General features: G+C 46.5%; 1 protein-coding gene across 1 annotated transcript; it reads left to right on the top strand.

Annotated features, from left to right (window-relative positions):
* Positions 1 to 1,777: 1,777 nt before the first annotated feature.
* On the top strand, positions 1,778 to 23,409 carry DRC1 (dynein regulatory complex subunit 1). Its single transcript, XM_048517245.1, has 17 exons — positions 1,778 to 2,012; positions 3,697 to 3,784; positions 5,055 to 5,167; positions 7,831 to 8,014; positions 10,222 to 10,359; positions 12,698 to 12,784; positions 13,122 to 13,244; positions 13,851 to 13,990; positions 14,713 to 14,847; positions 15,358 to 15,593; positions 16,647 to 16,828; positions 17,010 to 17,099; positions 18,538 to 18,624; positions 19,002 to 19,204; positions 20,175 to 20,318; positions 20,995 to 21,097; positions 22,401 to 23,409. Exons 1-17 carry the CDS (start codon positions 1,834 to 1,836, stop codon positions 22,533 to 22,535), a joined length of 2,367 nt encoding a protein of 788 aa, XP_048373202.1. The 5' UTR covers positions 1,778 to 1,833; the 3' UTR covers positions 22,536 to 23,409.
* The last annotated feature ends 1,569 nt before the right edge of the window (positions 23,410 to 24,978 follow it).

Below are 24,978 nucleotides of genomic sequence, written 5' to 3'. Positions count from 1 at the left end.
AGACAGAAAACTCCCATGAATAGCACCAGGGGAAGTTGGAGGTATGCAGTGGAAGGAGGAATTGCCAAACACTGCCCCCTTCTATTTTGGAAATTAATGGAGGGATCCAACATAACAAGAGCCAACATAATGAAGGGATCCAACATAACAAGAGCCTTGTGGTCCATTTAGTCCTACATTTGGTCTTACACAATGACCAACCAGTTCCTCTGGTGGTCCAACAACAGGGCACAGAGGCTGACCCTTCCCTTGATGCTGTCTCCTGGCAATGGGATTCAGAGTTTACTGCCTCTAAATATGGAGGTTCCCTTTAGTCACCATGGCTAGTAGCCACTGATAGACTCATCCTCCATGAATCTGTCCAATCCCCTTCAGATGCCTGTGGTCATCAGTACATCCTCTGGCAGTTAATTCCACATTTCAACTCACAGCAAATGGATCAGTTTCTACTGCCTTCCATTACTTTTTGGTTGGAATCATATGAAACTAACTAGGCCTAGCTATGAGCTGTAGCTTTTAATGTATGTGACAAATTTTAGGCACTTTAAACAAATGTTATTGTGGCTCAGTTATATAATACTGCTTCATTGCATTGTTTTCTAATTCTGTAATCCATCTTGAATCTCAATGAGAAAGCTATAAAGTAAGCAGATAAATAAAATGGATCACTTACTTCAAAATAGTCTACTTGTCTGCAAGCAGCACGTTTATGCTGCAGTTAGTGGGTTAATGTCTGCTGCCTTCCTTTGCAATATGATTCCTACAAACATTGAAAATTAAATACACAGAAAGAAAACCAGAGTGTATTTGTTTTATTTAATTCTATTAAATGACTTACTGTTACTTGGGACAAAATTTATTTATTTGGTGCCATTCTGGGCTTTAAAATGTGGCCGTAATGTAAATATTACAAAACTCTAGGCTGAGAAAACGGAAGAGCATTTTTTAAAGAGCCATTTAATCTTAGGAACAGAATAGGAGGACCATACATTTAGGCTGCTGGTGTGGCATTATGATGAGTTATTATTTAGAGAAGTCTGGATATAGCTAAAGAGAGTTGGCTAAATTAGGGACAGTCACTTGAAAATGGAATAAAGCTGCCCCCGGAGTATAAATGGATCCTGTTGGGGGACCATGGATTGTGCCAAGAGATTAAAACCAGCAGGGTCACTGTAAAATTAAGAAAGTACCAAGAACAGATACTTAGGAGACAGAAAGGAAGGAGAAACGCAATGAGTATTTATGGGGAAAAAAGGATTTCAGATTTACACAGGTACAGCACAATTGGACTAAGGATAACTTTTAACACCGACTATCACCCTTAAAACGAGCGTCACTTTATTTTCAATATTTAATATAAATAACCTCATTTGAATGAATAGATCTATGGTCTACTACAATTAATTACTACTGAAGCCTCCCGTTTGCAGTTCATTGCCATTAACTCCGCAAATGGGAGGCTTATTTAGTAATTAGCAGCAGGCACCAAATACACAAATTTCCCTTTTCCTAGGGTTTGGAGACAAACAAAATAAATTTCACAGAGAAGGAACCAGGAGACGCCCATCGCAGCCACGACGAGGAGGAGATAAATCAGAAAAGAGATGCGCTGAAGAATACAGGGGGCAAAAGGACTCAGTGGGCATGCGCAGAAAAAGGAGCGGCGGCTCAAAGGCCCTATTATATATGGTTGCTGCAGCAACGGAGGTAGCAAGCATGCGCAGAAGGAGACGAGCCAGCCCCGCCTCGGATACCTTAGGAGCGCAGCCACGCCGTTGCCACGGCAACAGAGACCTAGGAGGCCCGTGCGAGCGGCCTGGAGCCTCCGCCGCGATGAGCGGCGCCGAGGTCGAGCCAGAATCGGAGGGAGCCGCCGGCGGCGGAATGGGGGCCGGCGGCGCCGCCACCCCCACCCCGCGCATCAAGGTGCCCAACTTGAACTCGGATGACCCGCAGGAGCGAATCGCCGCCCGCCGACTCCGTATCGCTGCCCGGCTGGAGGCCAAGCGCAGGTCTGCCCGATACGATTGATCAGCCTCCTCTCACTCCTTTGGAAGCTGCCCTGGACTACAACTGCTACCCGCCGCCCCGTCCCGCGGAAGTGCCCATCCCGGGCCTTTCTTGCCCTGTCAGTTGCCAACCTCCAGATGAGGCCTGGTCCTAGACCTGTTTTAGAATTACAACAGATTTCCAGACTACAGAGAAGATCTCAGCTTCAAAGAGCAGACACTGCGGCACCTTCCTTTCACCACCGTGTCCTCCTCAAACTCCATGCATCCCAGGCACTACCCTTCATACTAGGCATTTCCCAGGCTGAAGTTGGTAGCCCTTCCCCTTCTACACCCCTTCCTTGCCACCAAGGGCAGGCTACCGTGTTTCCCCAAAAATAAGACAGTGTCTTATATTAATTTTTGCTCCTAAAGATGCACTATGTCTTATTTTTCTGTGTTCTGTTCGTCGGGTGTGCTTCCAAACCAAAACTTTGCTACGTCTTACTTTCGGGGGATGCCTTATATTTCGCACGTCAGCAAAAACCTCTACTACATCTTATTTTCAGGGGATGTCTTATATTCGGGGAAACAGGGTATATCCATTTTCTATCAGGTTTGAAGCCAGGATACTTGGGTTTTCATCTGCAACGGAATGGGAGCCTGTTTTCGGAACTGGAAAAAAAGTTCCTATTAATGCAGTATTTAGAGCAGTGTTTCCCAACCTTTTCGAGGTCAGGGTACCCTTGACCTCACTCTTCATATCTCACGGTACTCCTGCCGCCACCTTCCACCTTCCCCTCTCATTGCCCCTGCTTGCCACACCCCCCACCTTCCCCTCCCAGGGTGAAGGGTAGCACGGGGAGGGGGTGGCTGCTCACCTTGTGGCAGGCCCTGCCCCATGGGCCATTTCCATGTCCTTGGTGGGAGACACCACAAAAATGAGGGGGGGCGGGGCGGTAGTGTTGCCGCAGTACCCCTGGGACATGCTCACGGCACCCCAAGGTACCAGGGAATCCTGGTTGAGAATGGCTGGTTTAGAGCAGAGGTCTTCAAACTATGGCCCTCCAGATGTTCATGGACTACAATTCCCATCAGCCCCTGCAAGCATGGCCAAGTGGTAGGGCTCATGGGAATTGTAGTCTATGAACATCTGGAGGGCCATAGTTTGAAGACCCCTGGTTTAGAGGGTCAAGGGACAACTTATAGCAGGGGCGTTTAGTTTCTTCAGCCAGGGTGTAAATCCTTCCAGTCAAGCAGGAGTAGACTTCCTATTGGCTGTGTGTGTGGCCCTGCCTGGAACTGGTACAGCCTTACTTTGGTTCCATAGTAGCTGTTTCATTGCCAGGATTCAACCCCCCCCCCCCCCCCCCCCCCGTCCATATGACGGCATAGCCAAACTTGCATTCTTTTTTTTGTCATCGTGATGGTTTCATGCTTTTGACTTCAATGTGGTTGGCTGAAAACTGATGACCTTTGGGTCTGACAATCCTCACTTTGTGAAACAAATGTTAACTTTTTGGTTGTTTAGTTTGAATCATTTGATCGGTAGCTGGAATCCAGACTGCAGGAGGCCGTATCTCTAACCTGATATCTGCTTTCTGAGACAATATCTGAGTTGTTGTATTTGGAAATCCCTAGACATATTTCTAGTACCTTACAGGGTAGGTTTATCAAGAATGAGGTTTTGCATGTTTCCCTTCCTCAGAGAGGCCCTCGGAGAAGATCCAGATGCAAAGAAACTTGTGGAGGAAGAAAAGAGCAGGAGCTACAAACAGACAGAGGAGAGCAGACAGGTTAGGACGGAGCCGTGGATCTGCCTTTGAGCTCGTTCTACTTTTGATCTGGAATGTACATTAAAGGCTGAATTCCCCCTTCAACTTACTTCACTGTTTGTAGTAGTAGTTCTGTTTGTAGCAGTAGTAGTACTGTTTGTAGTAGTAATCACAGTGCCAAATTCAGTGCCAAATTCAGAACTTCCATATCTTTTTACCTTGCATGAAAAGCAGTGGAGTCAGTTCTCTGATTCAGCAGCAGTAGTTGAATGATACCACCAGGGATGAGACACTGAGTTGGGTCCTGTTCAAATTCCCTGCTGGGATCTGAAATGCTCTTCGGTTGCAAGGGACCCCCTTCAGCAGCATGAGGAGCGGATTGAAGGGCTACCACAGCAGAGTTAGAATGAACAGAAATCACCTCTTCCTTTGCACCTGGGCATCCAATCCATCCTGTGATGTTGTTGCCTTTCACTTAGCCCACAAGGGTAGCTGTGAGATTCGGGCTGTCAGATGTTTAATATCCTTTTCTCCCACTCCTCAGAACTCCATATTCCAATGTATGAAATTGGATTGAATGTTATTTGAGACAGAGTTAGGTTTAGAAGGCTACTTTCCGGAAGGTGTACCTCGAAGCAGGAATCTAGTGTCAGCTCAGTACCTGTTTGAGCCCTCCCTTCATCTCAAAAACTGCACTTTTGAGTGGCACGTTTGAGCTCCAGCCTATTCCCATTTCTTCTACCGGTAGTGGTTCGTTTGCTTTTCAGCAGTGTTCTTGACTCTGTTGTGAGATCTTTGGTGCAGGCAGTCAGATCGGCTGTTAAAACCATATTAATCCAGTGGGGAGTTCTCTGATGAGCTTATTTGTTTTGAGGTCTGTATATGTGCTTCCCTGTCCCCAATTTGCATACATATATGTATGTTTGTGTTTTTTCTATTTGCATGAAATTAATAAGTTTTAGTTGAATTTATTTTATCCTATGTTGTTCAATACCTCAGGGAAAGATGGACTATAAAGGGTTAAAATAAAATGCAGAATTGCAAATTCATGCTCATACAACATTTAATTGGGGGATCCCAGACCCTGCTTACATTTTTACTCTTTCCATATTCACGAACCAGCTGCACAAACCAGCCAGCTCTGACCAAGAGAAACCCTGACCACCAGCCTTAACTTTTAAAGTATGCACACTTTTAAACTTTTGGTCAGTCCAGCAAAAGATATCAGTTCAGTGATTTTATGTATTTAGGATTTCCTAATATGTTTCTGAAATTCTCTGTGTGCATACAGAGACTGGCCAAATTGTTGATCGATGGCACACAACTGGTGACAAACATCCAGGTGGCAGCTGATGCTCGGGAGACACACAGGAGGTCAGAGGAAGAGGAACTGAATCGGCAGAGGTAAGCAGTAAGCCTAAATGTCCATAAATTATGCGTCTTGCTGGACAGTTCAGTGGGATGTTGATTTTAAAGCAAAGGGAAGAGAAATTGCATCAGTCTGTCATTTTAATATGCAGGCTTGAAGCGATGAATCCCAACTCTCAGGATGGGGACCGGCTTTATCTTTTTTTTAAAATTAATATTTTTTATTAATTTTGCATAATAAAATAGTTACAGATTCCACTTTCTTAGTACAACTTAACCATACAGATTTCTTCTATAATAGTTGTGGTACAGTCATAGATGAATCAGAGCTAGAGTTTAGATAGACCTAACTAAAGGTATAGTGAGAATGTATACATCCCAACCACCCCCCAAAAAGGAAAGAGAAAGAAGGAGAAAAAAGAGGAAAGAGGAAAAGGAGAGAAAGAAGAAATAAAGAAAATTTATAAAAATTATATATATGGGACTTCCCCTTAGCGTTATTTCTGTTAACTAATTACATAACTCGTATTTCTTGGAGTCTTATTTACATTAAACCAGTTACAGGTTGTCTTCTATACTTATTTCCTTAAACTCTTATTTTCTTTAAATCAACACTGTAGATAAGTATTTATATTCTTATATTCGTCTCTTGACCGGCTTTATCAGTTTAGTTGTGCATGTAATCCCTGTACTATCTACTCTTAACTGACAGCAGCTCACCAGAGTCTTAAAGTTCAAGGCTCGTTCCCAGTCCTGCTACTTGGATTCCTCGTAACTGGAGATGGCAGGAATGTGGGATGGTTTGCCTGAAAGGCATATGCCCATCAGCAAATTAATCCTCTCCTTGTTAAACAAAGTGTGACAGAAGAAGAAGAAGAAGAAGAGTTTGGATTTATACTCCCCCTTTCTCTCCTGTAAGGAGACTCAAAGGGGCTGACAATCTCCTTTCCCTCCCCCCCCCCCCCCCAACACCCTGTGAGGTGGATGGGGCTGTGAGAGCTCTGAAGAGCTGTGACATGCCCAAGGTCACCCAGCTGGTGTATGTTGGAGTGCACAGGCTAATCTAGTTTCCCAGATAAGCCTCCACAACTCAAGTGGCAGAGCGGGAAATCAAACCCGGTTCTCCAGATTAGAGTACACCTGCTCTTAACCACTACGCCACTGCTGCTGGATGGACAAATGCACTTTCCCTACATCATATTTCTGCATTGGCTGAATTTTCTGAAGATCTGTTCTCATTCTGATGAGGCTCACACCTTGTGGATGGCCCTGCCTTGTAAAGTAGTTGGGGAATTCTACCGTCGCTATGGTGGTTGGTTTAGTGCTGTTGTTCTAGAATGAACATGAATGAAAAGCTATTGCAAGAAGGGGATACCAGTCAGTGGGGGACAGATTGAAACTGGGCAGCATTGTGCCATTCAACCTGACCTTGCTAAGCTGCAGTCTGGCATTTGCACTGGTAGCATGTCTGGCATGCTGATCTACCTGGTCCTAGGAATTCCCATGAGGCAAGATTAGGGTTCTCATTGAAGGGAAGGGCTGAAGTCCTTGCTTATCTTTGGCCTGCTGTGTTCTCCAGCAGTTCACAATGGCTTTATGTCCCTCAGATTGAGAATGCTGTTTTTCAACCCAGTCCGGGGAGGGGTGGGGAGGTGCATGGCGGCCAAGAATGATACCATAGTGGCACGGCTCTGCCGCCTCCAAAAGGGTTCTGGTTGGTGCAGAAAGGGCAAAAACAGAGGAAAAGTCCTGCTGCCTGGAAACCCCACTGAAGACACAGAGTTACAACACTTTTTTTTTGGTGTTGTAACTCTGCCGCTGGTGTGGGAGGGCATTCTTGGGCTGAAAGCCCTTTGTAAGCTGACTATAGTTGGCTCCACTTCTGGAAATGCTCCTGAACTGCTCCCACCCCCACCAGTTGGAATATCTTGTGCCTGATGGATTCCACAATAGATTTTCTCCCCTCCACCTCCAGATTGGGCTGTTAAATTCACTAAGCCAATGCACAAATAGAGGGTTCAAGTTCCAAAACAAACCATATAAAAATACTTGAGAGACAGGAGAATGAGGTTTCTGGTCAGTCTCAACAGAATTCTGGTTTTCATGGGAACTTTAACTACTTGGTCACCTTTTTATGAAATCCGAAGTTGCCTGCATCACTTCGGGAGATATTGAAGCTGTTCAAAGCATTTTTATCTCCATTAGGCCAAGTCCAGCCTGGCTGATTCTCTAGCTCTTCGAATTTCTCTCAAGTTGGGCACCATGTACCTCTGGATCTGAAACAGTTCAGTTCTCGTGGACTGAGGGTTTTGGCATCTCACGTAGTTAACGTACTGTGTCTCTAGATCAGGGGTGTCCAATTCTGGCGCTTCAGATGTTCATGGACTACAATTCTCATCAGTCCCTACTGGCATAGCCAGTTGGCTGGGGCTGATGGGGATTGTAGTCCACGAACATCTGAAGTGCCAGAGTTGGATACTCCTTCTCTAGATGGTGGTGATTGTGTATGTATTACTTGGTGGTGTTGCTGACTATGGTGTACATATATTTTTGTGTGCTCTGTGTGTGCTCTGGTTTGTTCCTGCCTGAGATTAAAATTTGCAATTATATATTTATTTCTGTTTGGGTTGAGTGATATTTCTGTATATGGTCTGTTAAATTCACTGTAAAGGGTTTCATGCCGGCTTGGCTGCTTGCAGGCTGGAGAAGCTGGAAAATGAAGCCAAAGCCGACCAGGACAAATTTGATGAGATCACCTCCAAGTGGGGCAGTGCTAAGGAGAAGATCATCCCCCAAGACTTGTGGGACGTGCTCAACCTACAGCAGCAGCATTGCGCACTCCTGATTGAGGAGAAGAATAAACTCATCAGTGAATTGCAGCAGGTGAGGAGGAGAGGCTGGGCAGTTCACTGTAGCATTGAGAGAAGCTTTCACTTGAACAGAAGAAGATTAGGGTGTGTGTGTGTGTGTGTGTGTAATAGCTTCCATATCTCTCAGTATGGTTGTTTGTTTTGAGGGGGGAAGGGCAAGGAGATTGTAAGCCCCTTTGAGTATCCTTACAAGAGAGAAAGGGGGGATATAAATCCAACTCGTCTTCTTCTTCTTCAAATGAAGCCCCATGGATTTGGCCTATGTGGGACTTCTTCAGAGGATTGTTGACATGCAGTTATTATATTTACAACATTTTGGTGCCACCTTTCCGCCGAGCTTAGGGTCCCCAAGGGGATTAACAATACGCAGGCTGTGATTGCTCAGGTTGACCACACTAATTGTTAAAAAAAAAGGTTAGTAAAAAAGCATAATAAAAATGAACAGTGTAAATAATTCAAATGCAGTCTTAGACAAATTCCTGAGAGTGGGTGTGTTGGTATTTGCAAGCGTCTATCACAATTCAGATATGAAGGTTAACTGTGCATGCTAATTAGCTACTGAAGTCAGAATTTTATGGCTGTGTGAGACTAGTCGCTTAGACAGAAAATTATAAAGTGTGTTTCTTCGTTTGCGACACACAAGGTAGTATCCTTTTGCTTTGCTAAATAGGCATCTTGTGGGACCACATGGTACAGAATTATGTAACCAAGTTAGTGCTAGAATAGAAAGTTGTCTTTGTTTTCTTCCAAGTAACCCGCTCTAATAGTTTGTAAATTCATTTATATAAAACCAGCAACTGCGTATTGGTCTCTTTTTTAAAAAAAATGCTGTTCTGCTAATATATATTAAGCTAAACAGTCAACAGGGTGTCACAACCAGAAAGGCCCTTCCTTCAGCATGCTTTGCAGGAGAGCCCTGCATGATACAGAAATAAAAAAGTAAATGTTTTTTTCCCTATCCCCCTGCGGGCCCTTGGGGATGTGTCCTGCCAAGCCTTGTGGATCTTCACCCATTGGTCACCTGCAGTGCTGCCTGTGTAGCAAAGTGACTACCCACTTAGCAACAGCAAAGGAGGTAACTAGCATGTTAAGTAACATGCCGGGAAAGTGGAAATGGGAAAAGGAAAAAAAAAAATCTGGTCTCAGAATTGTTCCCTTGCTGCAGATCAGAATCAGAAGTGTGGATCCCACTGGAAAGGACTTGCACTCTCTTCAGCATACATAATGCTGACTGTGGAATGAGTGGTAAAAGTTGGCCGGGATACCTTCCTTCACCAGTGGATTGAAACTAGGGAGACTTAGGTTCGAATTCTCAGAGAACATCTCTGGGTTAGTGTCATCCACGTTAAATATACTGCTGTGAACTGTTTGAAGGAAGGGTAGAATTAAAGTGTAATAAATAATCTGAGAGTCAATGTGGTTAGAATGTCAGGATTGGGAAGATCTGGATTAAAACCCCCACTATATTGTGAACTGTCACTGAGTGACTTTGAGCCAATCAACTCTCAGCTTCACCTACTTCATAGTGCTGTTTTCAGGATAAAATGGGGAATGTGTGTCTTTTAGAGCTTCTTGGAAGAAGGGTGGGATCACAATACACTAGATAGATCAGTGATGACGAACCTTTTAGAGACTGAGTGCCAGGGGCAGAGCAAGGGGAAACTGCGTCCGGGGCACGTGTGCACCCTGTGCCCCTGCCTCACCCCCATCCGCCCCGCAAAGCCCCCGAACACCCTGCCACGCCCCTGGAATGCCCTTGCCACGTGTGCCCAGTGCATTGCACACCCCTCACCCCCTTGGTGCTATGCCACTGCCAAGTGCCCAAACTGGGGTGATGGCGCATGTGCCCACAAAGAGGGCTCTTAGTGCCACCTCTGGCACGCGTGCCATAGATTTGCCACCACTGAGATAGATGCTCTGAACAGAAAAGGGCAATAGGATCAGCAGGACCTCCCTGGATGATCTGGTTAGGCAGAGATTCCGCCTTAGGTATGCAGGGTGTTGAATGGCATTCAGCGTAACATGGTGAATATGTGGGTTTTGTGAGATGGGGGTGATACACAACTAAGCCCAGACACTGGAAATGAAGGTTTGCTCCAACACAGGATTTATAGGCTCTTGATAATTAAGGGCAAAATCCAGACAACAGACAAGAAGCTAACATGGATCCAGTTGTGTTGAAGGATAACGTGTGAATGCATGCTGGCTTTTGCCTTCCAGGAGCTGAAGAGCAAAGATGACCATTATGTGAAGGACCTCAAGAAGCAGTCCGATGACATTAATCTTTTGCTGGAGCGAATGGAGGAGCAGATCAAGAACGTTATGAGAAACTACCGCCGAGAGCTCTTGCAGATTGAGGTATCGGGAGTCCCTCCCCCTCCCCCAGACCCATGCTGAGCTGCTGCCGCTGCCGCTTCTTCTTCTTCTTCTTCTTCTTCTTCTTCTTCTTCTTCTTCTTCTTCTTCTTCTTCTTCTTCTTCTTCTTCTTCTTCATTAGATTTCAGTAAAAACAGTACACAGTAAGATACAAATTATAAACGTCAAACATTAAAACCCTTAAAATCTGTTTTCAGCATTCAATATTGGCAGGTTAAAAATACAGTGGGGGTAAACTTGAAAGTTTGAGAAATACAAGCACACACACAAAGGAAAAATTAGCATTATGTAATGCACCCATCAACCAATTAAATTATGTGTACAGAATAAGAGCTGCTGTTGTATTAATATGTAAAGAAATCAAAGGGAGAAAACAAAGTGCACACATACAATCAGATAGCACACAACAGTGTTATCAGTGGCTTATAATCAAAATTAGCACAGTTATATCTAATGTACGGTGAAAAACATAACAAATCTCAACAGCCAGGAAGGTAACCCACCTAAAACTACCATCAATAATGGAGACATTAAACCATAAAATAAAAATTATCAGTAAAATGTATATACATACTTGAAATAGATTATGAACTTATACACAGTCAGGCTTCAATTATGTCTATACATCTGGACATCTCAAGAATAAATAAAACCACAATTTCAAATTAATATTTCTATATACAGTTACACAGATATCCATGTATACCTGCCATCTCAGCTGGTCCCATTAACAGTATTGATGCACGTGCATGAGTGTCTCACTAAGGCCTCTTCTGCACATGCAGAATAATGCACTTTTAATCCACTTTCACAATTGTTTGAAAGTGGATTTTGCTATTCTGCACAGCTGCGAAGTGCATTGAAAATGGATCGAAAGTGCGTTATTCTGCATGTGCGGAAGGGGCCTTTGCTAATACCAAGTAACTAAAGGTAATCATTCCTACCACAAGATAAGTATATGTTCCTTCAATCAAAAGCTGTACAGCTTTCACCTGAGAGAAGCCATGAATTCCTCCCTCCATTTAATAAGATGAAAGCTAATTGTACTGTTATCTTATTGTATGTGTGTACTTGTTCTTGTTTTTGATTTGTTTACATATTAAAATGCTGGTGTTATGCTTTGTGTACATAACTAAATTGGTCTATTTTTACATTGTATTGCACTATTTTTTTTCTTGATGGTGTTCTTTGGTTTAGTTGGGTATTTCCCCCTCTTTTTTGTGGTACTTCCCCTCTTTTTTTGTGGGTCATTTTTGTACTCCAGGGATCGACTGGTGGTTTGCCTTGTTACTCCTGGCACTTTTTGAAATCTAACTTCTCTTTTGCCAACAAGGGACAAATTTCCACTCCAGGCAGTGTGCTGGGGAAGTGTCATAGCTTTTTGTAAGGGGGAGAAGGCAGAGCCACAGGAATCCATGACAGAAAGGGAGAAGTGGAGTGTGTCTCTTCTCCCCCCCCCCACCCCCCCCCCCACACACACATTTAATGTCTAAAATAAGAGGCCAGGGTTAGAATTAATTACTGGTATTACATCGATACCAATGTCTGATATCACCTGTGGTATATTTATTTATATTTATTTATTTATTGTTCCACTTTTAGACCGCCCTCCCCCGAAGGGCTCAGGGCGGTTTACAGCAATAACAAAGCAGTGGGTACATAAAATACATATAAAATTAAATTTAAAATTAAAATTAAAAGCAGCGTTCAATTTCCATAAAATTGAATAAAATAGATGGTATCTATTAAAAACTCCTACAGAAGGGAACAGCAGGCCTTGGGATGTTTCCGGGCACCTTATCAGCAGCTGGTCTCCCCAAAGGCGGAATAACTCAGTCTTACAGGCCCTGTGGAACTCATTAAGGTCCCGCAGGGCCCAAATATGTGGCTTTTTATACAGCGACATAACAATTAAAACAAAAATGACAATAGGCACCAATCGTAAATGGTCGATAATATAAACCCTGATGCATGAAGGCAGGTTATGGCAAGAGAAATGCATTTGATCGGGGAAAGGGGTAGAGCCACTTCTTGGAAAGGGGTTGTGAGTCAGTGGTAGAGCCACTTCTTGGCATACAGAAGGTCCCACCTCGAGTGAAAAGGACCAGATGACAGGTTGATGGGAGAGACCCTGGAGGGGCCCTGGAGTGGGCGATACTGACCTTGACAGATGAACAGTCTGGGCCCCATGTAAGGTAGGTTCAGGTTCTTTATTCTGCTGTAGAGCTAAGTTGTGGCACTGCAAACTGGTCCCGTGGCTGGGCTCTGCTGAGCCACAGCTCCAGCTATGCTCCACTCACTTCCCCTCTCTCATTTGCAGAAGGCCTTTGAACTGGAGCGGCGGGAGCTTCTGACAAACAATAAGAAGAAATGGGAGCAAGCCATACAGGCTCTCAACCAGCAAGAGGTAAGGGGAGTAGGGGCAGGCAATCAGATTTCCCCTTCCCTAAAAGGAACTTTCTAAAAGGACCAGTGCTTTCCTGATCAGCATAAAAGAACGAGCCTTTTGGCAGGGGAGGCAGAACAGGAGCCACGTCGTATAATTCCTGCATGCTTTCTATTTGCTTTTTGCAAATGCCTTTTATGCTAGGCGGTGGGAGGGGTGGATGGTCTGGGGCTGATACATGTGACCAGGATCAGATTTCTGCCTTAATTTGGTGAGGCTGAAGCAACTGTGGGATCGGGCAGCATCCGTATTCGGTCGAGGCCCTGACCGTAAGCGTGCCTCCTTCTTTTTGGCCTAGCTGGAGTTCATGATAGCCCGCCTGAAGAAAGTGGAAGAGTATGAGTGGGAGTTGAACCAGCTGAGGGTGCAAGATGCAGAGGAATACAATGTGATCAAGATCAAGCTGGAGCATGACGTGCAGGTATGGCGTGAGAATGGCCTCTCCCAGCCCATGCTCTGGTCCACTCAGCTGTGTGGGAACACTGTCCCGAGGATGATTTGAAGATGGTGGTGCCACTTCTCCCTAATTTGATTGGGTGGCTCACTAGCAGTTGGCGAGAAATATTCTAGTAGTCAGAAATGACTTCTGTATCCAGAGGATTTGGAGATCCCTCAGATCCTTAGAGAGAAGTAGCAGAAATGGGACTTCCGTGATTGATGTTTCAATTCTCATCTGGTGGTTTTTGTAAAATCCTTGCACTGGGTCCTCACAAAAATCCTACCCAGCCTCTGACCCTGTTTTTTATTCCCTTTCTCACATCCCCATCTTGGTCCCCTGGGTTTTTACCAGAGCAGTGAAAATCTCGCTGCATGTTTTCACCTGGGGGGTATCACCAGGACTTGCTCTGAATTTATGGAACAGGTTTCCCATTTAACTCCTGCTTTTGCTGAGGCCAGGGCCAGCAAATGTAAAACTGTGGTCCTCACAAAACTGTAAAACTGTAAAACTGTGGTCATCGGGAGCAAGAAGAGCGGTGAACGGTGTGTCCTGACTGCAGCTTAGCAAGTCTTTTCCTTCAAATGCCAGATCCTAGAGCAACAACTCCAGCAGATGAAAGCCACATACCAGCTGAACCAGGAGAAGCTGGAGTACAACTTCCAGGTGCTGAAGAAGCGAGACGAAGAGAACACCATTATCAAATCCCAACAGAAGCGGAAGCTCAATCGGTAAAGGAGCAAGGTTGTTTTCTGCTGCTCCAGAGACTAGGACCAGGAGTAATGGGTTCAAGGTGAAGGAAAAGAGATTCCACCTAAACATCAGGAAAAACTTCCTGACAGTAAGGGCTGTTCGACAGTGGAATGCACTACCTCAAAGTGTGGTGGAGTCTCCTTCTTTGGAGGTTTTTAAAGACAGGCTGGATGGCCATCTGTCAGGAATGCTGTCAGGAACAGGAGTGTGTTCCTGCATTGCAGGGGGTTGGACTTGATGGCCCTCAGGGTCTCTTCCATGATTCTATGAGGATGCTGCTCCCTCGGTTCCCTCCGCTCTCCCTTGAGGGATCACTGCCTTGGAAAGGGATCATCTGAATTGTGGGTGTGTTATGCCCTGGGAAGCTGTGGCTGATCACTCCTCTGATGGCTGGCAACTGCATGCTCAGTCACCAGGTTGTGCATTCCATTCCCTCCCAGGACTCCAGGTCTCATGATTATCCCAGGGCCGGGAGGGAGCTCATTCTGAGATGCTGAGATGCTGCATGGTTAGTTACCTGGCTGGGTTGTACTTACTGCCTTTTCCTGAGGATGGCAGGACTGAGCACCTGGGGCTGTCTCAGCCACCCTGGGAGTCTGGCTCTTCCCAAGGCTTCTGTTCCAGCTCTGACTACCCTCAAGCCCTGGTTCACTTGGCTTCTTCCTCCTTCGCCGTAGCAGCTCCCCTTGTCCTCCTTCAGGTTACATGACGTGCTGAACAACCTGCGCCTGAAACTGGCCAAGCAGATCAAGCAGTACCGCGAGGAGAACCAGACGCTGACAGCTGACTACCAGCGCATCGTGGAGCAATACAAGGATCTGCAGAGGACCATGAGGTGTGGCAGCCTGCTCTGGGATTGGAAAGGGGGAAGCACTCTGGCCGGAGAAAGTGATACAGACACATTAGAATTGTATCCACCTCATTCCCCTTGTCCTCCAGCCCCCTTTGCACCCCTGTCTCTTGTCCACATGGGCCCCATGTTCCTCAGTGTAGGCTTCTTGATAGCAAAAGTGGAAAAAAAAACCCCTTTTCTCTAGTGTAAAAACTGGTTAGCTGCAACCCATTGATATCCTACCAGGGGTGTCCAACCTATGACACTCCAGATGTTCATGGACTACAATTCCCATCAACCCTGGCAGGGGCTGATGGGAATTGCAGTCCATGAACATCTGGAGTGTCATAGGTTGACCACCCCTTTTAGACCTACCCTATCCTGACATCATGAGCAGCTTCCAGGGCTCAGAGCCAGCACTTCATAAGGGCAGCTGGCTGTAGTTTGTGGCCTCGCCCCAAGCTGGATGAAGGAAGCTGCGTGCTGTGAACCCTCCCCTTTCTTTTTACGCAGACACTTTGCCATTGTGGACGCCGACCACTTCTTGCAGGTGTGGCTCATGAATGAGGAGGAGGCCAAGGGGCTGATCCGCAAAGCGTTCGATGCTGATCGGGTCATCAACATGCAGCAGTTGGGGTTGCCCTGGGTGGAGCCGAGTGGTTGGTTCCTGCATAACGTAGGGCCCATCGCCCTTTACAAGAAGAAGAAATCAGCCAATGAGCTGGCCCAGGAGGTGATGAAGGTGAAATGTAAGCAGTGATTATCTCCAGGTCCTTCATCTTGGTGGGGGCGCTGTCTACTTTGCTTCAAAGTGGAGGCATGTAATACAAGCCTAAGCATGTTTACTCAAAAATAAGTTCCACTTACCTTAATGGGACTTGCTCACTTGTGAGTGTGTTTAGAATTGTAGCTCAGATTCCATTATCACGACAAATTATATATGTAATCCTCCTATGATTATTCCAAGGAGCCCAGGGCAGGGCATATCCTCTCTTCCCTTTTGTTATAGATATCTGTTTTTGTTCCATCCTCCTTCCAGGAAATCTGAGCAGTGTACATGCTGCCCTGATACTTAACTTTGTCCTTACCACTACCTTTTGAGGTAGATTAGGCCGACAAGAGAATAATTCACCCAAAGCAATCCTCTGACTTTTGTCATCTGGGATTGATGCTCAGTCTAATCGCATAGAAACATAATGTCAATTGAAGTTGTTTGCTTAATTCCTGAAGTAATCTGATTCCGTGATCTCAGTTTTCATTGGAAGGTCACAAAAGAAGGCAAAGAACTGAGAGGGTTTTTCTTGGAAAACTTGCCTTTTGGCCAAAAGATTAAAAAGTGGAGAGTTCCTGAGAGGCTGAATTCTCCTGTCAAAATAATTCACATTTTCCTGCAGGAGAAACTTATCTGCATTGTTCAGATATACATATACTGGTTCTCCTACTCCTGTTAAATATGGGGGGGGGGGGGTGTAAAAAGCACCCCAGAGCAATGAAGCACTTTCCCATGACCATGGGAAGGTCTACTCATCATCACCCCCCCCCCCCCCCCCGCACACACTTTCATCCTGAGATTCCATCAGATTCTACCCACATCTCTTCAGGCACGTCAGTGGCGCACAAGATATCAAATTCTGCACTCATTCACATAACCCACAGATTTCTGTCACGCAACATCCTTCTTCCCTTTCTGAGTAGAATGTCAGCCCCTTCAGAAATGTCCCTTTTTAAGGGAGCATGTCTTCCGAGCATAAATCTCAATGGTGTTTGCTTTTGCAAGGCTCCTGTGTCATTGTTCTTTATAGTGGCCAGCAGAGAAGAACAGGAGCCGTCCCCCCAGGCTGAAGGTCATGCTCCAGAAGAGAAGGAAGAGACCCCTGTGGAGGGCGTCAAGGAGACTGTCGACTCCGAAGCAGAGATTCCGTGTCCCTGGTCCATCTCCCCTGCAACAGTCAAGCATGTCTTGGAGCTCCTGTGTGATGAATCGGTGGGTTAAAGGTTTGAGGGTCATTTATTTGGTTACTTCCTGGGTTTGAGGCCTCGCTTTGCTGGTTCATGCCCGTCCTCCCTGGTACAATCCCAGTCTGGAGACATCATGTACCATTTCAGCCATGGATGGTTTTCTGCCAAGACCCTTGGGGAATTTTGTTTTCTCCCTGTCTTTCCAGGGCTTTGTGATTGAGAGCAAGCTGCGGGGGCTCCTCCAACCTCTGCAGAAGCACGACCGCACCCTCATGAAGCTGGACTCCATTTTCACAGTGAGTTTGGATTCTGTAATGGGACGCTGACAGATCTAAGGACAGATCTCTGAATCGGATGCAGAGAACCAGCTGCTGTCAAGAGCTTCCCACAGGGAAGTTGGTGGGTCAAGTTTTGCTGGGGATTACCTGGCTTGGCTCAGGCTCTCTTGCTTGGAGTAAGAGTCAAGGCTGGGTTTCTCCACAATTCCAAGCAAGACCCTTTCACTCCTCTTAAGCTACTCTTTTTGTCTGTAGAGTAGATCTATAATGGCCAGCTATAATGGTCCTCTGCCATAAAGGTGTGTCTCAATCAACAGCGGCGAGCAGTCCAGACTCCCGTGTGCAGAGTTGTTAACAACACGCCAGCTGTCCTTCTCCGCACACACACCCCATCCATTATAGAAAGAGGCACCCTGACATTCTTCTCACACGTATGTGGCCAGAACTCCTCTCTGGCTGCTGCTCAGCTTTCCTTTCCCTTGCCAGCAAAGCTGCGGCTGGTAGATTGGAGTTGGCGTCTCAAAAAAATTATCATTCAATGTGATTTCCACTTGCTATCAGCGGGTCTTCCTGGCATGGAGAAAGAGCTGGAAATGTCTCTGGTGCACTACAGTTCAACAAATACTACCTCTTGCCAAATGTCAAGACCGCTTCCCCCCTCTTGGTCTTGCCATAGGAACCCTGGGAGTTCAGGAAACTGTCGCACCAGTCAATTTTTGCTTTGGCTTCTGCCTTGTTTAGAGATTCATAGTAGCTGTTCCTTTCCCTAGGCAGACAGCACCTGAACCCTCATCAGAGGTCTGCCCTTGGAGGAACTGCATGGCCTGAGAATGCCTTTGCTTTTAGAGGGAAGGAATGCATGGGGGTGGGGGGTGGGCATAGGCTGCAGCTTAGTGTGAAACTTAAATCCAGCAAAGAAACTCTGGAGTATAGCTGGTCGTTACTCTGATGCAATAAATTGGTTCCAGTGAACCTGAGTCTGATTATTGGGAGGAGGTCAACGGGCACGACACCATATGAATTTTCATGGATCGCCATGGTGAGAGGATAACACTTAAGAGATATACCTGAGCACATGCTTTGACAGTTGACTAGAGAGCTGTAGATGTTGAGCTGTGAGTTTTCAGTTGCTCAGGAAGAAACAATATAGAAGCTCATACATTCATGTGAGCAGAGGCCAGGGGCAAAAGCTGAATTTTCTGCACCCCCCACCCCCGGCACTCAGGTCTACCTCCCGGAGCAGGTGAGGTGTCCAGGTCTACTGCCCCAAGCCGACGAGCACGACCCAGGCCCGACGCCCCCCTCCCACGTGATTAGATGGCGCACGCTCGGGGACATGTGATACCCCATGTTCCCCTGGCAGATCCGTGCCTGCATTTGAGGACTGTCAGTTGCTACCATCCAGGCTCCTGCTGCTGATCTGGCTGACTTGCAGTCTTTCCCTCCCTCTCCACAGGCCCTATCAATTGATAATGAAGATGATGTGTATTACATGGTGGAATTCTTCATGAATCACAAGGCCAAGTTTCTGACCTCTTCTCAGGTAACGGTTTGTGTGTGCTGTGGGGACATGTGAATGTAAGACTTGTCCTGACAGTTCTCTTGCACGAACATACTGCGGGCAAATTCAGGCCCTGAGAGAATGCATGAACAGCAAATGATGGTAATATCCCTCTATCATTTGCATCCTCCTGGCCTATAACAATGCAAGTTGTGCTTTGCACCATCACCGGTAAAAATTTATCGTTAACGTTTTCACCAAGCTTTTGCCCTTCCCCGATTCTTCCCATTTTAGCTCTTCACTAGTTTCTCTTTGTGGCTGTTCATTTCAGTTAAACGTTAGCCTGATCCTCCCTTGTAATTCTGGATAAGCTCTTTGAGTTGTCTGGAGACAATGGGGGAATTGTTCTTGTCCTGTAGGAGACAGAGTTGATCGCAGACCCAGCTTCCGAAGAAGCCCCTCCAGATGCCACTGCAACCGGCGTAGAAGAGACCTCTTATGTTTCACAAAAAGAGGCCAAGACTCCTGTGGGCCCAGCTGTGCATGCTTCCACCATATGGATGCACCCCAATGACATCCTAAAAGCCCTCAGGGCCTTTGTGCAGGAGTTCAAGGAGCCACGGTAGGACTGAATGGGGAGGAGGGGCTGGTTTGGGATGCTGAGGGAGGGCATGGAAGGTTTTTCGAGGTCACTCGGGCTGCTAGGGGCCCAAAGGGAAGGAAGGAGCGGTTCCAGTCAAGCTCCTGAGTACCTGGGGAGCAGGTATGGATGGATGCTTCTTTCCTTCACCACAGGTCCCAAAGGTGTTGCGAGGGAAAAATAGGGAAAAATTGTACACCCCCAGGAGTTACTTAGATGAAGGGCAGTATAAAAACTGGTTAAATAAAAGAGACCATTTTGGTGAGGTACCTGGGTGAGAAGAAGGGGCTGCCTCTTACTTTGCTGGCCATTTTGATCAGATTAGTTCAGATTTATCTAATTACTAAACTGATCTCCCCATCCGACGGGCTCAGAGCAGTGAACAAGACAAATTATACAGTTGAAACCGACAATACAGTATTCAATAACCTTCGGAAAAAACCTGATTCTCACAAGAATGGCATCCGGTCAACTGTTTTTCTGTCACTGTTGAGATTGTGGCTCTCTTCTTGAGTTGCATTTTTAAAAGTTTTCTTGCAAGTTGTGACTGCTGTTGACACGCAGACAAACGGCAGTTCTCTATGGTTTCCTTTTGGTCGTGTGAATCAACCTTTGCCCATGCTAGCAGGCATGAGCCTGGAGCCTGGAACAAGTAGCAGGCATTAGCCTGGAGAGCCAAAGTATGGGACTAAGTCTGGGGAACCAGGGCTCAAATCTCCACTCTGCTTTTTTGGGTGAGCTTGGACCAGCCACTCTAGCCTACCTTGCAGGGTTGTGAGGATCAAATGTTGGAGGGGAAATTGTCTATGCCATACTGAGCTCCTTGGAAGAAGAGTGGGAGAAAAACAGAGTCAGTAGATAGACATGCAGGCCTGATGCAATGGCAAAGTGACCTGGGTTCAGAGGAATCTCTTGAATTCTAGCCTAGCAAGCTCCTTCCCCTGTCTTCCAGGAGGAAACACCCCCATTTGAAGCAATCACAGGAAGTTCGGGACAACTCCAAGGACTCTGACTATTGGGACGCGTTGGCCCACGTCATCCCAGATGGAAAGCTGAAGCTGTGGGATGCGCTGATAGAAGCCTTGCAGAAATACAAGTAAGTGACAGAGCCCAGACGTTCCTGCATCGTATTTCGCAGGGACCATGAGTTGGGAACTGTGGCTCTTCCCAGAGGCCTTCTTGTGCAAGATGTCTGAGCCAATAGTGGCCTCTGGTGGTGAGAAGAGAGAATACTTGTTTTCTCTAAAAGCAAGGGCATACAGGCACCTTACCTTTCTGTAGCCAGATTTTGGTCTCGTTTTGCTAGCATTAGTCTTCTCCTTTTTTCATTAGATGATTTTTGGGCTGTTGAGGAAGAACTCTTCCATTGCAGAGTCCCTCCATGGTGTAGTGATTAGGAGTGGAGCACTCTGATCTGGAGAGCTGGGTTTGATTCCCCACTGCTCCACATGAGTGACGGACTCTTATCTGGTGAACTGGATTTGCTTCCTCGCTCCTACACACGAGACCTTCTGGGTGACCTTGGGCTAGTCACAGTTCCCTCAGAACTCTTTCAGCCCCACCTATCTCACAAGGTGTCTGTTGTGGGGAGAGGAAGAGAAGGAGTTTGTAAGCCTCTTTGAGACTCCTTACAGGAGAGAAAAGTATGGTCTAAATCCAAAACTCTTCTTCTTCCCAAGGGCACAAGATCTCTACAGGAGGAGGCAAGGACCTCTCTTGTGAGCCCTACGCCAAAGACCCTTTTGACTGTTCTTTTTCTCCTGCCTGTGCAGCTACATCCTGACTCAGAGAGACAAGTTGATCACGGAGACAGATGGGATGCAAAGGCAGAACATGGAACTCCGGACGCTGCTTCATCAGTATCTGTATTCTCCGGTAAATAAAGGGCTGAAATTCAAGGGAAGGAGCTAAGTTGTGTAGGATGATCTGTCTATTTTGGGAGGAGCAGGGCTGCTAGTAACCAAAGCTAGGAGCAGAGACTCCCAGGAGGCTGCATCTTATCTGCATTTCTGGTCTCTAAAACACACTATCAGGAAAAGCTCTCCTAATCCCCTCTTCCTTTTTAATGACACCATGGTCTACACTTCCTCTCCTGCTAACTATAGGATAAATCTCTACACAAGAAAGTGATACAGTCACTGCCTAGAGATCTTTGGATTAATCTGATACCTAGACGGGCTGGAGTCCTTTAGCAGGGGGTGGCCACTTAAACTTTGGGGTGGAGGCTGACCCTTTGTGAACTGTGAAGATCCATTGAACATCCAGCCTGAAGATTTGCAGTACTTGGAGGTTTGCTGAATCATACAGAGGTGTGGGTCATAGCCATCTCTGTGTTTGGAGGGAGTCCTGTATAGCCTTTACAGGAGAAAAATAAGTTTCACAAAGCAAGTCTCGTGAACCTTGACCATTTCACGGAATGTGATCTTTTAACCTAAGCAGTTGTATTTTCTAATCTAGCGGTGGACTTCTTTCTCATGAGAGATCACGAGTAAGGATTTCACCTGGTAGTGGCTGCAGCAGTCAAATTCACTGCAGCAGCTTGAGAACAGAGAAAGAGATGGTTCTGGCCACATAGAATCAGTCATCCATACGTTCTCTCGTGCCATGATGACTGGAATGTTCTCATGTTCCTTCAACTGTTGGGAAATCTGCGGAAGCAGGAAATCTAGGGAAGTATGAGAGTGGCTGACCCATTGTGTGTTCACAGACTGCAGATGATTTTGTCTCCATGTGTTTAATGTTGCCACATGTGAGGGTTTCCACCACACACGCCTCTCCCTGGGTCACTGGTTTTTACATTCCACCTCAGTCTGGCTGATAGTCATTTGTGAATTTTTCAGAAGGGCTGGAGAAGAGCAAGTAATTCTGCCACAATAGGTGGTGACGGCCACTAACCTGGATAGCTTTAAAAGGGGCTTGGGCAGATTTATGGAGGAGAAGTCGATCTATGCCTGCCAATCTTGATCCTTCTTGATCTGAGATTGCAAATGCCTTAGCAGACCAGGTGGTCGGGAGCAGCAGCAGCAGCAGGCCCTTGCTTTCACATCCTCCACGTGAGCTCCCAAAGGCACCTAGTAGGCCTCTGTGAGTAGCAGAGTGCTGGACTGGATGGACTCTGATCTGATCCGGCAGGCTCGTTCTTATGTTCTTTCTGTGAGCCATATCTCTTTTTTCACAGGTCAATGCTGAACTGCTGATCCCTCCCACCCACCTCCTGGGCCTGCAGCTCACTTCCACAAGATCTTCTCCTCTGCAGGAGCAACAGAGCCGGTTTCCTCCCAGTAGCGCCATCTCCTCTTTGCCAAGCACATGAGCGGGAGTCGTTCCAGGAAGCTTGCTGGGGTTACTTGCTTTGGTTTATTTCAGAGACAAGTGGGGATGAGCAAGGTTAGCCTGTGGCTTCTTCCCTGTCCTTGAGTACTTATGCAAGCAGTGTGTTGACGAACAGCCTCCTCTTGACAATGAAGCTCAGAACAGCACTCCCCGCCTTTTTTTTTAGGCTGGGGGAGACAGGACCCTTCAGGAGGGGGTTTAGTGGATTGCGCCAATTTTGCAGATCGGTTTTGAACTGCCCCCAAATTAGAATTCTCTGGAGAATCCACAACCTTGCACTTTCTGGAGCATTCACAGAAACCAGCATCACAGTTGCCCTCCCCCGCCCCCCAACTCTGCGGTCCCCCAGAAATGTTAACAGCCCTTTCCCCAGGCGCGTTCTCTTAAATCATTGGACGCAGCCAGAGAGAAGTTAGCCATGGTTCCTTCTTCCCTTCCCTGGCCTGCCTCCTGCCCTTCTCCGTCACTTGCTGTAGCAGGCTAGGTTTCAAGTATGCTACAAAGCAGGTGCGGAGAGGAGGGCGTGGGACAGGGTGAAGGATGTAACAGGCAGGAGGAATTAGAACTGCCTTTTTATGTAAAAGTCCACTTTTGGTGCACTGAAAAATCCTGGTTAACTCACATGGCCCACAGCAGCTTGGGGTAGATCCTAGAAGGGGTGGTTCTGGTGGTGCCTAGAAGGTCAGGGACTGGGCTTCTGAGGAGAATTTTTCTGCACCTCATCAGTAAATCTAGTTGTTCTTCAGGCTGTGTCTTGTGTGTGTGTGTGTATCCATATCAGAAGTGTTTCAGGGAAGGGCTGTTTCTCAGTATTGCAAAGGAGAAGAAGCAAATAAAATGGTTGGTCAACTTTCCCATTTCTCAGTTGGGTTTTTGCTGCTTCCCGGGGAGACAACAGAATATGCTCTTTGGGGAAAGAGATGTGTGTTCATGTCTCTGTGTTTGTTGTCTGCAATCGCTGGTCTTGCGTTTTTCCTGAACGGTCGTTATTTTAAAAATAGCTTTCTAGTCTTCAGCACTTGAAGTATGAGTGAAACCAAGTGAATGAGGTGTGAATTCAAAGACCAGGTATGTAGCTACATCGCCACGGGGGCCAGAGATTTCAGCTCCTTGGTCTCCCATCCTTTAGTTCAGCCCTAGCATGATAATACTTTCCTTGCATTTTCCATCGCATTTTAGGATTCTTTTGGGGTCTCCATCTCTGTACGGTCACTTGGGGCCATAAGGTCATAGCTGCTAGGGAAAGGGCAACCTTGCCTGGCTGTCTCAGCTCTGGCCGCAGCCACCTAGCAGGCGTCATACTTGCCCTGCTTCAAATTCTACCTGGTGATCTCTACCTAGGGAGGAAGGACAGAACAGACCAAGATCTGTTTAGTATTTTGTTTACAAAACTGATCACCCAGATGCCTTTGGAAAACTCACCCGAGGAGTATGAAAGTTATGGCCCTCCCTGTTATTTCTCTCCGGCAGCCAGTTGTGAGAGATATACTGCTTCTGAAAGTGGAAGCTCTTGGCTAACAGCCATTGCTAACTGGCTAAAATTTGAGAGCCTGCTATAATCTCCCCCCTGACCCAGTTTTTTCCCCCTGCTAAAGTAAGCTCTGTAGTTTGTCCTCGTTGGAACTGTTCTTCAGTCCTGAGCCATTTCAGTGGTCCCATTCCAGCTTTACTGTGCCCTTTTTGAGAAAGGGCAACCAGAACCATTTGGTCTTCTTAATGGGACTATGCTGAAGATTTATTTGGAAGCACTGAGACAGGCATCCTGGTGTGGGCATCTTAAGGGTTTCAGGAATTTGATACTGAGAAAGGGGGAGGGGCATGTATGGGTATTCTTGCTTCTTCACACTCTTCTTTTCTTGTCCTCCACAAAGAAAACCAGACTCTGCTCCTTTCTGGGGATTTGTTTTTATTAAAGAACTTAAAGATTTCCTCTTACAGCAAATTCTAAAGTCCCTTTATTAACAACAGTGCACAGCGAATATTCCCGCCCAGAACCCTCCCCATAACAGGAGAGAAACAGGATCAGTCTCACACACACCAAGGAAAGGGAGAGGAAAGCAGCCCTCGTGAAACACCCTCCCTTATGTGTTTCCAGGCTGCAGGAGAAAGAAACAGAAAGGAATTGTGCTGGTTTCTTGACAAGACCTGATGTGTGTCTAACCCTTGGATCCTCCTCTGCCTCCCACCTCCATGTTGCCATCTCTCTCTCACACACACATACACACACTCCCTGTAACCGCTGCAACCCCAGTGGTGGCCAGCCTTATTCCTTGTGCTGTGGTGTCTTGTGAGCACTGCCTTCTAAGTGCAAGCAGCTGGGAAAATGTTTAACAGATCGTAAAGGCTGGTGGACTCATTCAGGTGGCTTGGAGTTCTTCTGCAATCACAACTGGTCTCCGGGTTCCCCAGATCAGTTCACCTGG

The sequence above is a fragment of the Sphaerodactylus townsendi genome, linkage group LG01 (assembly GCF_021028975.2).
Source record: "Sphaerodactylus townsendi isolate TG3544 linkage group LG01, MPM_Stown_v2.3, whole genome shotgun sequence".
Classification (NCBI taxonomy): domain Eukaryota; kingdom Metazoa; phylum Chordata; class Lepidosauria; order Squamata; family Sphaerodactylidae; genus Sphaerodactylus; species Sphaerodactylus townsendi.
Note: the sequence above shows the minus strand (reverse complement) of the source record. Positions and strands in the feature narration are given on the sequence as shown.